Below are 14,251 nucleotides of genomic sequence, written 5' to 3' on the forward strand. Positions count from 1 at the left end.
AGCACGGGGGTTTTTTGGGTTTTTTTGTAAATTTATGTGGAGAGAGGCAATCTAGGATGCACATTCCATGGAGAGTGCAGGAAGAAATAAGGCGGCTAGGGCTGTCTAGAATAATGATTATAAAGCATTCAAGTTAAAATAGTGGAACTTTTTAATTTGGTTTTGTTTATTTTGGGTTGGTGTCTTTGTGGTTTTCCATCAGGGATGTGACTGGATTAGAGCCTGCAGTTAAGTGTAAATAAGTACTGTGGATTACCATGTTAAATACTGTTTGCTTCCTGGTGGTGCATAATGAAAATAAATTAGACGGGTAGATTATAGGATTGCTCTGGCAATTTAAGATTTCAAAGCTGTAGCTTTTGACTTTGGGATAGCTAGAGATTTTAACAAAATCTTCATTGGTACTGCTCAAAAAAGAACCTAACATGAGGTGCTTTTCTTCTGGCTTCAGGTCATTACTTTTCCCCATCTGGTAAAGCAATAGCTTTGTCTTTAGCAACCAGAATTGGTGCAGAAATAATAGCTGTATGTGTATGTACACGTCATGCTCCTCCTTGGGACAGAAGGGTTTATTTTGCCTTATTTAAACACACATTCCTTTTTGAAGATTGATGAAGTTGTCTTTCTGTATAAATATATTACAGAACTATTGCTTGTCATTGTTAGATGTATGACTTCATTTCTGTTACAGCACGGAGCTCCTTTCAATTTGTGATGAATGAACAGTGGGAGGAGAGAGAAACACTGTGGAAATTACACCACTTTGTCATTCATTTTAGATTACAATGTCTTGACAACATGACTTGGTTGCAAAGTAGAAGACAGTAATTTTAGGAGAGTAAATGCTTTTAAGACTAGACAGTCTGATTTTACTGAGGATAATTACTGTGTATTACTAGAAAAGTAACTTACTAGCTTACAAGCTTATGCAACTGGTGTGCTTGAAAATCCAATAGCTGTGCCTTAAATGAAGTTATATATCCACTGAAATCTTAAGGGAAGGAAGAAAACTTTACTATGTTAACTCCAAAGAGGAAATGTGCATGATGATTTGTTTGTAAAGGTAATAAACTAATCAGATCAAGGGGCTGTCACAATCAATTAATTTTTTTCCCCCTAAATTTAATAGACTCTGGATAGATAGCTGAAGTCTATTATCTTGAAATATTTGAAAGACTTGTACTAGGTAATTACTTTAGATACAGAAAAGAAAAAAAAGTTGTCGTTATAGTAACTACTATAGACTGTACTCTCTGCCTGACTTGACTTTGTAAGATCTAATTTTCCAAGTGAGCTTCGTTCTCTGTGTTGATACTTATACTAAAATGAAAAAGCCTAAATTGGAACTGAAAAATAAACTCACTTGTAAACTAATAATTAGAAAAGAAATTTCATTCCGGTCTGTTTGACTACTGAATAGCAAATTTTAAACGTGCCTAGATGTAGTGAAAATTGTTGAAAATAGCCACTGGGGGAAGGCCTTGACAAATTTTCTGTTTCTGACATGGTGTTGATTTGATGAATTTAGACTATTGTTTACACTCCAGTCTTGTGGGTTTGGATTAATTTTTCCTGCCTGTTAAATGAGCTGTTAGAGAAGTTCTTTTCAGATAGCTGAATGATACTGAATTGTAACAGTTACCTGAGCTTCATGCTAAAAGTGACAGAACAGTTAAATGACAATGAAAAGTGCTTTCAACAGCCTTGGCAATTGCTAAATGCTAATAGTGACCAGGTAAGATAGGATTATTGCTTTTTAATTAGCCTGCAAGGTAAATCTGAATATTTTTGCTGTGGTTTGAATCAGAGAAGACAACAAGTAGAAGTGACTAATGCTTCTTGTCAGCATCAGTATTTAAACATATTTTGGAAAACAGTATCTCTCTGTGCTGCATGGAAAGGTTTTAAGTGATTTAATCAGGTTTAAGTTTGCCATAACAACATTTTGCCTTTGGCTTACGAGTAACAATAATAATTTAGAAGTTGTAAATTGTGTCAAATCAAATCATGTCTTAAGTTTATATCTGTTGGTCTAAATGTATTTGTCAAATTAATATTAACCTATAGAAAGTAACCTCACTGATCACCTTTACAGCAAATGAAAAGAGAAATGCTCCTGGAAGGATAATTCTTGGCAAATGCTTAATTTTAGGTGGTTTCTTGACCAGAGAAAGAGCTGAAAAATATTTATTCTAAGTTAGACTTCACCTGTTTAAAAAAAAAAAAAAAAAAAAAATCACTTTAAAGGAAAAGCACTCTTAAGTTAATTGAAAAATTGAAAGGCTGTTATTTAGAAGAGTGCTGCTACTTAAAGTTGTCCACTGTAGAGGGAGAATGTTTCCTTTTTTTTTTTTTTTTTTCTGTAACAGCTGCATGTAATCATGCCATGAATAAAAAGAATCTTCATTGCTGCTTCCTGAGTTCTTAGAGACATCTGAAATGGGGAGAGAGGGTGGAGAATGAAATAATAGTCTAACAAGCTTTTGTCAATACAAGTAATTTCTTGGTCCTTTCTGGTGGTCAGGTGAGCCAAGATGGAAAGTCACTTCTTGACAAACTTCAAAGACCTTTGACTCCTGGGAGTTCTGATTCCCTCACTGCTTCTGCCAACTACTCAAAAGCAGTTCATCATGTTCTGGATGTCATCCATGAAGTTCTGCACCACCAGCGCCAACTGGAAAATATCTGGCAGCATCGAAAGGTCCGCTTGCACCAGCGGCTTCAGCTATGTGTTTTTCAACAGGATGTTCAACAGGTAGGTTTTATTTCATATTGTCTAAATGCCTTTACTCTGTCAGCCTGTGATTTGTTGCTGGTTGCATTGACAGGTGGGTTTTGATTGCTAAACCCTGTGTTCTTTCATTCAACAATTGAATAGTTGCATGGGATTGACTGACTGATTCCAAGTCCTGTGTGTTATCAGAGGGTATTGGCTGTTACCGGTAGAAATTATATTTGTAAATTAGCTCTGTTTCAGTTTTTTCTTTTTCTTTCTTTTTTTTTTTTTTTTTAATTTACCTCAAGTTAGATAGGGTGAAAAAAATTTTATTCTGGATGGTTATTCTGAGCCTGTGCTGGAACCTGACATTCACATTCTAGGTAGAATTCTGGACTCGACATGTCAGAAAGACTTGTAGGAGTAACGTGCAAAAAAATTAAGTGTTATTAAATTTTTAGCTTCAAATCCTCAGTGAGACTTACTTGATTTAATAGTGTTCTTTAAAACCTGAGTAGTACAGTAAAGAAGTATAAAAATCACAGATAAGGTTACTTTCAGACAATGACACTGTTCTTGAATTAATAGCTATTAGCTGCTGTATTTTTACTATTATGATGACATCTGTAAAAGTTTGTAGTTAGGTACAGACATTAACATCTCTGACATTATTTTAGCTTAAAAAGGTAAAGCTGTAAAGAATTCCTTTGTTGATAGATTTTTTTAATAAACAGAAAAAGTTTACCTTAGCTTGCAATTGACAGCAACATTAGTAACTTATCCCTTATAGCTCATCTTCATAAAAAAGTAAAGATGGACAGTATTTGCTGATCATATTCTTTCATTTCAGTGTAAAGGTGTTCACAAATCGGGAACTGCTGAATGGGTTTTTTAGACAGCCAGTCATACATTCTGGTTCAACTAATCTTGTTTCTTTCAAATTAGTTGCACTTTAAGCCAAATTTCTTGTACATACCTGTTTCAAGAAGATGCTGAATGTGAGCAGCTGGGAGTGAAATAACCTGATTTCCATCGTTTACAGTAGTTGACAAAGATACTTAATTCAGGCATGCAGTTGGGAGAGTGAGCAATCTTGTTAGTTCAACTTTCTTCTCTACACAGTGCCTATCTCTTCCTGTAAATTAAAGAAAACAGCTTAAAAATACTTAAGCACTAAATTAAGTGTAAAATTATTAAAACCTTATTACTTAATTTTTGATGTATAAAAGAGGCATGTATTGAAAGGCAGGCAGTTATCCAACTTCTTAAAAATCAGATCTGATGAAAGACACAGAAGGGCATGAAAAATGTTAGCTTACAAAAAGAGTAAAAGAAAGTAGGGTCAATAACATGAATGGTCAGAAAGGGCATAGAGGACCAAACTGAAAACACTATTATGTCATCGTATAAATCCTAGAGGCACTTTGTCAAGATTACTACATAAATAGTATCTATTCAGGAGAGTCCAGTGCTGGTACTTGCATGAGTAGTCAGTGAAGGGCACTTGTCAAAACTGATGAGGTACAGTCCACAAATGAATCACCTCTTAAACTTAAAAGGCTTCATAAGGAATCTTCAGAAACTGAAATTAATGTAGTAGTTTGCTTCTTGTAGAGAATATTGTAGGTTGTCTTAGTGGCAGCCTAGTGCAGATTGGATCCTGCAATTTTCTCCTCGAGTTTGAATTCAGTGCAGGTTGGATCTACTTAAGCAACCTAGGCCAAGTGATCTCCTGAGATTATTTGCCAGATGCATAATTCAGGTTTCAGGCTGGTAGGCCAGGCTGCAGGCTGTTTTATTTCCTGGGGGGGAAGGTATTTGTTAAATGCTATAGAGAGTCTTATTGTGCTGTTCCTACTCTTTGCCTTTACTATCTTGGGAGTCCTAAAATGTTCATAGGAAATTCTCATTTTCTGCTCCTTCTTAAGTTGTGGCTCTCAGAGTGGAGGAGTTAGCTCCGAGACTGCTTTGTTCTTTGAAGTTGGCAAATAACCCTTCAATTACACTCAAGTCATTGTAGAGTCATCACCAGGTTCTTCAGCAAGAAGCTGGATTTTCCTTCTCTGTATGAGACCTGTCAGCCCTTGGAACCAGTGCATTTAATGTCAAATAGTCACAGGCTTGAAAACAACAAAGTAGACAGCTTTACCTATTTTTATAACTTCTAGTATCAAGAACGTGTTACCCAAATAATGCATGTGGATTGTGAGTATACAAGAAGTTTTCATTGTGAACCAATTGGCTCAAGGGAGTTAATCCATCTAGCTCATTATTCAGTACATGCTTTATGTACTGGTTAGAGAAACTCCTTTCTTCCTGTTTATGCCTCTGGTTTCTCTATATGCTTTGCAAGGCAGATCATTTCATGAAGATATCAAGATACCCTCTTGACAATTTGAAGCTGCAACCTTTGGTGCCAAGGCATTTCTTTATCAACCACTTTAGATTTCAAACTAGGTCTTACGTACATGAGATGCAGCCTGTGCTTGACATGTTCCTAAGCCCATGTCTTACTATCCAGTAGTTGCCACTGCCAGAGACTAGATTGTCCTTTGGTTTATCCCTGTAATGACCATTAACATCCACGTTGGAGGCTTCTGAAATGTTGCATGTTGAAGTATAGCTCTTTGTTATGTTACTTTAACTTAACTTTCAGATACAGGTGTGTCTTGGGCACTGCCTTATGAATCACAATGTGAATTGTGGCTAATGTTCTCTTTCATAATACAACTTTTCATACTTACGTTTTATTGCAGATCATGGTGTAAGACAATGATAATTCAACATTCATACCAGACAAATTAATCTAATAGCCATGAGCAGATGCCTTTAAGATAATGGCAAGCCCATGACGGTATTTCCCTGGAATAGCCTTGCTTCAGCAGATTGTAGCTCCCTCAGCTTTGAAAATCCATCAGGGAAAAAAAGTAATCTTGAATAATAAGGATTTTTTTTCTTACAAAACAAAACCAAAGCAACCTTATCAGATCATCTAATTTATCTGAGAAATGTTAGTGCTTCAATCATAGACACCATTCAGTGCGTGAAATTGCTCGGGTTCGAGGTATTGGTTAAATTTATATCCAAGACAGTTCTGGAATGGATTATGTAAAGTTCCAAAGCAACTTTGTAAAATACTTCGGTTTTCATTTGCACATTCTCTCGGACTTAAAAAACCCAATCATTTTAAGATTATCTAGCATGATTTAGAAACTAGTGTGACAACCTTTTAAGATTTTTGTCAGTAAAGTTTCTTTGGTTTTTTTTTTTTTTTCATGTCAAAATAAACTAGGTGCTGCTCTCTTCCACTGTTTGTAGTTAAATTGCACATAGTGGCAAGCAACCAAGTGCATTGTAAGTGAATCTGTAACTGTCCTTCAGCATGAGTCTGTGATTTCCTTCTCTCTGCTGGCATAATTTTCTGCTGGATTAATGAAATAAATCAGTTCATGGAAGTGTTAAGTGAGTGACAGAGCTGAGTTGGAGGAGGGAATTGGCTGATTTCAGCTGGCACTTCGTGTTACTTCCACTTTAGAAAACTGGTTGTTTTTTTTCTTCCATCTTGTATGGGGAAAGTGTTTCTAGGGGAGCTTTCCAAATCAACAAAAAAACTGTGGTGTGAGCTGTGTACACGAAGAATCATCTGCTAATTTATTGGAGCAAGTAGTAAGGAAAGTAGCACATGAAATATTAAAAATAGTAAATAAGATGAGAATTACAGCAAACCTGGTATTTGATATGTGAAAACCCATGACAGTCTTAAACTGAACAGAATTCTGAGTTTCACCTTAGATAGGAGAAACATCTAGTTTCTGGTTAGTTCTTATGTTAACGCAAAAAAAGGGGATGTTTATTTAAAAAACAACAATAACAAAAATAACAAACCCCATATAAAACCAAAAAAATCTAACCAAACAAAAACAACAAAAAAAAATCACGTCATTGGCTGTTGCACTCAATTGTTGATTATAACCCCTCTAGTGGAAAAATGTTAACAAAAGTATAATTTTATCTTAAGAATTAACGAGCTTACCAAGCCTTTCACCTCAGGAAGGCAAGGGAGCTGGCTCTGACAGTTCTGATAGGAAGCAATACAGCAGACTCGCAATAGCAACGTGGGTTTTGTGCTGCTAGGCCATGAAAGGACAAAATTGAACGTAGAGTTGTTTCTGGTAGAGTGATGCTGCTGACACTCCTGAGGTGAAAGTTTTGGGGCCTGAAAAAACACTACTGATGGTTTGCAAGCCGGAGCTTAGTAAAACATGCTTGTAGTATTTTTTTTCGAAACATACATTTATTAGGTCTTCACTGACCGTGGGTGTCTTCTCTGTCCATTCTGGATCAATGTGCTGCTTCTTTCATTCATCTGCTTGCCTCAAGGACCCTATCTGAGTTTCTGTTGTAACAATCACTTCTTTCCGCCTTGACTAATGAAGGGTGGGCCAAGAATGCCTGCTACTTGCTCAGCATCAAAATAATACTGATTTCACCGCGTGATTCCCTTGTGGCTTTTGGAGGCGGTTCCAGTGTAAATTTTTTTTTTGAGAGAGTTTTTCCACATTTTAACTATCCGAAGATTAGAAATGCAGAGATTTCTATCTTACCCTTCTGAACGTTAAGTCAGCACCAAGTAAGTGGTGGAGATCAGAAAAGTGAGTGTGTGCACAGTAGGTAAAGGGATGGGGGATAAGGACTGGATAATAATGTGGGAAACACTAGTGAATATGAGCATCTTGAATCTGCAAAAGGTAAGATTGTTTATTTCTGCAAATGGCATATACAAACACACATTTTTTACCTCACTTTACATGAGCAATGAATTTATCAAGGTGGCGCTAGCTTCCCATAGTAGTTTCTTCTATCATATAGTCAGTATTGGTGCTAGAAAAATAAGCATTTTTCTAGATCCTATATTGGGCATAAGGATGGTTCTGCTGAGGCTGCAGTTCTAGCTTAATTGCATCGTTAAAGCAACTTGCTGCAGGAGAGGATAATATTCACTCTTTCCCTGAAAAGTATTGAGCCTCTTAGACTCTTATGTATTACTGAGCTACCAGAGTGAATTCCATTTGCTTTCAGTATCAGTAGAAGAGACCTTAGTGGGTTGGTATGATGTTTTCTGTAATTTTTAACCTCTCCATGAAGAGGAAGAAAATATATCAATTAAGAGTGCTAAGTGGCTAATATCAATGCCAGCTAATGGTATTGTCCTTTGGTCAAAGCAGTGTGCAAAAACTGTCACTGACAAGTAAGAGCATACCTTAACTTTGACTCTGCTTTTACATGCTGTGAAAATCCTGAATAAAGAGCGCTTACTCAGTTTTGTTAAGAATCAAGGTAAGAGGGCTGAGCGCTAATAAGACTTATTCATACTGATTTCACTTAGAGGCAGCATGTTCTCTAGTTGACTGGTTTTTGTCATGATCTATATACTGGATTTCTATGACCATTTCTTCTCTTGAGAAGTTACTGAGCATTGTTTGGAGCAAAAGTCATTCTCCCTGGGCTGCTTTCTGCTTTTCATCCCATGCTTTCTGGGACCGATTTTGCTGTTGATTTCATTTGTTAGCTTATAACTGTTAGTAGTCTCCAGAGTCCAATCTAATTCTCTCATCCAAACATGTCTCTTTTTAGCTCTTTTTATAATGAGAAAAGCAGAGTAATCTCCTGAAACTAGTCAAAATCACTGGTAATATTAACTTTACAGATAACTGAGGCCATGTTTGGCTCCTCGCTCTACCTTCTCTGATCAATACTTTCTTTCCCTTGAAAGAAACAAATGAAAACATACATTGGCCCAAAACACAATAATATTCTTTTGGCAATACTTACTAGGAAAAACAAACATTGCATAAGTGTTGGTGATTTGAGATGGCTGTATTATGTGGTGTTATGGGATTGTTTGTTGTTTTGAAGATGTCCAGTAAGAACAGTTTTGCAAACCAGAAAAAATTGTAGCAGTCAAGATAAATGAGAAAATCACACCAGATGGCTTCATTTTGTCCACTAAAGCAAGCATTGATGGTTTTGTATGGGATTACATGTGTATTGAATGTAGCCGTGAGTGATGTGCAGGAGTGGTTCTCAAGCCTGTTTGGAAGCACAAAAAAAGAAAAGTCCTCTTTAAGTTACAGTAAGTATCAAATGCTTTCAGTAGAGGAAAAGGGGAAAAAAAAGTAGAGAGAAGATAAAGGTTTCTGGCAGGTTAATTCAAAACAAAATACTCAGGTTTTAAAGAAAAAAGAACATTGGAGAGAAATGTTAGGTAAAGTGTTCCACACCACTACATAAATACTATCTAAAAATGGTCAGCTGACTTAGGAAAATTGCATATATGCATTTATGTGCAGTTGTCTTTAATTCTGAACCACGTTCTCAAGTCCCTGAGTATCTTCCAAAGAATTACATGCCATGTGCATGCTAGCTAATGAATGAATGAAGATATGGCTAAGATGTATTAGTTTAGAGAGAAACCATATGTTTTTGTTCATTCACTCATCAGAAACTTAGTATGTGTGCAGTAATTCTTTGTGTTAACTAGCAGGAACTAATTACATGTACAGTCCTTACTATTTATAAAGCTGTCAACCCAGTCATTGTGGTAGAAGCTTTACTGTCCTTAATGTCTTTTGTTTCTCCCTTTTTCAGCTATAAAACTTACAATACATGATTATGTCTTATCTGATGTTTTGAGGAGATGCTTCTTCAGAACTGGGGCAAAATCCTTCATATGCTCTGAATGCAGACATTGTTGTTCATCTCATAATGATTTAAACTCAATTTTATTGTCTTAGTTAAAAATTCTACTACTGAATCTTTCTTCTTGACTTAGTATTTGGTGGGAGAAGCGACTTCTTATCTAAAATAAAACTTCACTGTGTTATTCACCAGCACTGTTGGGGAATGTGCAAACTCCATTAGTGTTACATTACAGAAAAATGTCAGCTGAAGGCATAACTGGATTACAGAGAGACCCTCACAAGGAGTCTAGCTACTTGGATCAGATTACTGTCAAATTGATGAATGTGTAGAAATGAGGTCGTCCTTGGTAAGCTTCAAAATAAACATATAATCTTAAATCACACAATTTAGCTAGTTTGAGCTAGTTATTGCCTTGAAAAAAGTTAATGAGATGTAATTAATGTCCTTCAATGGCAATACTGTGTTTTAATCCAACAGTACAATTCCTTATAAGTAGTCCCTTTACAGCTTCTTAGCTTCTTGAATAGTTTCTCTTTGTTGCAACACTCAGTACATCCACTCAGAGTTTTTGTGTGTCTCTCTTCTCTGCCACAGGTGTTGGATTGGATTGAAAACCATGGAGAAGCTTTTCTTAGCAAACATACTGGAGTGGGAAAATCCCTGCATCGGGCTAGAGCTTTGCAGAAACGCCATGAAGACTTTGAAGAGGTTGCACAGGTAAAAACAATCACATAAAGGACTGTATACTTGTCGTGGAAATATATGAAAAATTCCTGCTGTGGCACTGAAGGGCTCCACTACAAAAAATTCAGTTCCAATAATGGACTATTTTGTTGCAAGCTTTTATTTCATGTCTGCTTTTTGTTCCAGCTTCAGTAAGAAAAAGACAAACTTGCATAGTCTTACAGAGAGTGGGAGCTTTGAAGCCCAACAGAGCTGCTGCTGCTATTATTATTTATTATTATTTTCAAAAGCCTGCTTTAAAATGTTGAGTTGCAGAAGAATGAAAGCTCTCCTTTTAAAGTAACTTAATTCCATGGGATTCCAGGATTTTAACTTTCATGCAGCCTTCATGAGAGGATGGAGATGAATTGAAAGCCCTGCTTCCTGACTTGGGAAGCTCCCAAATCCTCACAACAGTCTCTGATGGGGGGAATGAGGGGACTCCTAAGAAACCAAGTGAGCCAGCAAACCGGCCAATCTGGCTTTGGGTTTTTTCTTTCAATACAATTGAGTTTGTATATGTCCTTCTATTCTGAATCACTGATACCAATGCTTTTTGCATAGAAAGACTCTAGTTTTAGCCTCAAGCAGAACTGATGATAAAGCTTAAGTACACTTTTCTATAAAAAGAGAGTCAAGCTGGAAGAAATAGAGATACTAAGGAACACAGGGAGCATAACAAGAAGTAGTTGGTTTGGGTGCCAGACTTGAAAAGAGGATGTGAGGTGAATAAAACCCATGAGAAGTTGAAGGCTAGAATCCTCCCCATTAGTAACATTCACTGTCTGTCCAGTCTTAATGCTTGGTAAGAGTACACATCTCTAAGATTCATCAAGAAAAATCTCATTAAGTTAGGGTTAATACAGTGGTCCTTCAGAACTTTCTAATAATGTCTTCTGTTTTGACTGAAGTGACATGCAGGAGCTCAGCAGTGACACTTACGGTAGATGCATCAGAAGTGTGTTTACAGATTGCCTGTTTAATGGATGATTAAGCTCTTAATAAAATTTTATTGTAAATATGGTCTCAGAGCACTCCAGTGACTGAGGACTTGCAATAGCATCAGAAAGCTTCTTCAATGTTGATTTTTCTATAAAATTTTCCAAAATAATAAGCATTGTTAGTTTTGTATATATACATGCTAGATTTTCCATATGCATGCCTAATACTTCATTTTATCTGTAATATTTTCCATGTGGAAATACTTATTTTCCTGGTTCAGACAAGCAAGAATCTATTTCTGTAAGACACTTAACAAAACCTGAATGATCTCATACTTAATACTGTGTTATTTGAGCAAAGAAAAAAATAATGTTTAACCAAAGGAGATGAAGTGTCTAGAACTGTAAGTGGAATGTAAACTATAAAAGCATCTTGTTAACTGTAAACTGTAAACTTGTAAACTGTAAAAGCATCTTGTTAATTTGGATTATACTTTAAAGTAGAAAATTGTAAATCAAATACTTAGCAAAAACTTCCTAAAACTGAATGTTACTAGACTTTAAAGTGATCTCTTTAGGGGATGGGTGGAATTTCTATTTTTGGAGATACTGAAAACTTAGACTGGTCAAAGAACTTAAATATACTACAGGGACTATCTTCCACAGACAGAAGGATGGACAAAATGATCTAATAAGTATTTTTTTTCATCTCTAACTCTTGAATGTGTAGTAACTGCCAAGAGAGGCACACCCTTGAGTTGTTCCTCTTACTTGCTCTAAAACTGAATGTAAGCAGGCCCCAAAAGGCGTTCCTGTTATTGGTGTTACAAGGAAGGTTATGTCCCAGTATAAGCAATCTGCAGTCCTTGTTTAAAGTATGAATAACTTTCAGCTGATTTATTTTCTACCTACATTTCTGGTTGGTCCAGGTCTTTGTTGTGTTTTGCGTTTGGGGTTGTTTTGTTTTGTTGCCTTTTGTTGGTTTGTTTTTTTTTTTTTTTTTTTTTTTTTTAACAGGACCCTAGGCACAATCAGGGGGTTTCAGTCAGCTCTAGTCAGAAGTTGAGAGGAAATAGTGTCAAGTGACCTGTCAGTGGCATGGGAATGTTTTATCAAATGTGGGGAGCCAGCACTTATGTTGAAATGTTCCTGATTGAAGGCTAACTCCTGATTTTGAGGGGAGCAAAAATTATTATTTCTTTTTTCTTCCCTTCTGCTTCCTTTGTCATTCTTCTTTAATGTGAATGAGATGCCAATTCCTCAGCAGCATTCAAAGAGATGTTAAAATAAGCTGTGTTGAATAGAAAAGATGTTCGAGTCAATGGGCTGTGGGCTCACAAATTATTCACTTTTAAATTTGTGTGAGATGAACACTTTTTTCTCTTTATTTGACAATTTTTGTTGCCACTACAGGAACACTAAATAGTCAAAACTCAGCCAACTAATAATTCTCCCTAAATTCTGATGTATTGACATTCATGTACACATACACACTTTGGCTTGCACTCACTATTGTAAAATTGTGTTGCTCTTTTAGTGTGAAGCCTGTCCAGTTCACTTTCTACTTACCCTTTTTTCTTTCTTGTTTCCCCTCTCCCCGTGTTCATCTTTGTATCCATGAGCCCATTTTGTCAAAGTGTCAACATTCTAAATTTTGACATAACTGATTCACTTATGGGCATGATTTTTTAGCTTAGAAGCACTGGATGCAGATCAATAGTAAGATTGTACTTCCCTACATATTTTTGTAAGAAATTCTAAGTCAGCTTCTGCTGTTTCAACTGTGATCATTGTCTATGACAGTAGTCTATGCTCAAAAAACATGAAAGGTGCACGGCAAGAATTAATTAGTGGGATCTTTTCCACAGGTAAGTTCTTTTCTTCGTGTGCAGACTGCATCTGAGTAAAAAACTTAAGTCTTCATGGTGCAAGAGATGCACAAAAAAGATTCTTCCAAACCTTGTTTGGATACACCTATCATTTCCCTACTGCCACCAGTTTCCACCTCCTTTAAGGTTTTAAAGAAAGGTTATGTATTTGAACTGGTTCTTAGCTTCACCCATGAATGACTGTAATACATCGAACTAAAGGTCCATGTCTTACAGTATCTTGTGGCTATCACCAGATGCATGAAGAAAAGGGACTGTATCCTGAAAAAGTTACATTTACCCTCCCAGTTGTCTGGGCCTTTTTGGTGTCTGAAACTGAAGGATGTCTCAGAACCAGTGTTTAATAGTCACTTCCCTTAAATAAGCAGCTACTTTTGAAGCCATTTATGCTCTTGGAATGTATGCCAGATCCTGTGGCAATCAGTTACGCAACTTAATTGCACTTTAGATGAAAAGTACTTTTGCTTTTTCATTTTAAGTGTGTTGTCTGATGCTTAAACTTGATAGCATCCACTGTATTTAATGAGTGATTTATCTTAATTTTCTCTGCCTTTAATGATTTGTATACCTCTGTTAATCTCCTTCCATCCACGTGTGTGTCTCTCCCCCTCCATCATGCAATGTTTTTCAGTTTGGATGACTCAGTCCATACCTCCACTCACTTCTGTATTTATTGTAAATAGTACTCATTTCTGCACTAGTTTTTTAGATTTAACCTTTGACTTTTCTGTGATGTGTCACTTTATATGCTTTCTAAAAATATGGTGTTTGTTTTTTCTGAAGAGCAGGTTGAGAAGGTTTCTCAACAGGAAGACTAGGAGAGCGATGGGCTGTGTTGTTGGGGGAGGTGGTAAACTCTCCATTATGGAGAGTTTTCAGCATTTTGAAGAAGAATGCCTATTACAGACTTGAGTATAGTTGATCACACCTTGGGGCACAGAGGGATGGACTAGAGGACTTCTTAAAGGTCTTACGAGGCTGATACTTTCCCCCTGGGATTTGGGGAGGGTGTGCTAGTGGAGATATTTTGAGGAAATGTTAATCGCTTTCAAAACTCTGTTGAATTTGTCACCGTGAAGGCTCCTTTATCGATTTAGGAAACTGGCATAAGCTGCGTCAAGGGAGAACTCCTGCTCTTTTCTGCCTGACCTTCTGTTTTCTAACTGGTGGCAGCTGCCCCTTAGGACCAACATTTTCAAAATCTTCACATTATTACTTTTGTTCCTCCAAGCATTGTTTAGGAGTAAGCAGAGTTGGGAAAAGCAGTAGTTTGTACAGCA

The 14,251-nt window shown here is 36.5% G+C and overlaps 1 protein-coding gene across 1 annotated transcript in view; it reads left to right on the forward strand.

The window, feature by feature from the left end:
• The window catches only part of TRIO (trio Rho guanine nucleotide exchange factor), a 261,531-nt gene that overhangs the window by 110,605 nt on the left and 136,675 nt on the right, over nt 1-14,251 (forward strand). Inside the window, exons 9-10 of the mRNA XM_074146261.1 lie at nt 2,525-2,755; nt 10,013-10,135. Of these exons, the coding sequence (XP_074002362.1) occupies nt 2,525-2,755; nt 10,013-10,135 (354 nt within the window). The remainder of the gene's footprint in view (nt 1-2,524; nt 2,756-10,012; nt 10,136-14,251) is intronic.

This window comes from Numenius arquata, chromosome 4 (assembly GCF_964106895.1).
Source record: "Numenius arquata chromosome 4, bNumArq3.hap1.1, whole genome shotgun sequence".
Lineage (NCBI taxonomy): Eukaryota > Metazoa > Chordata > Aves > Charadriiformes > Scolopacidae > Numenius > Numenius arquata.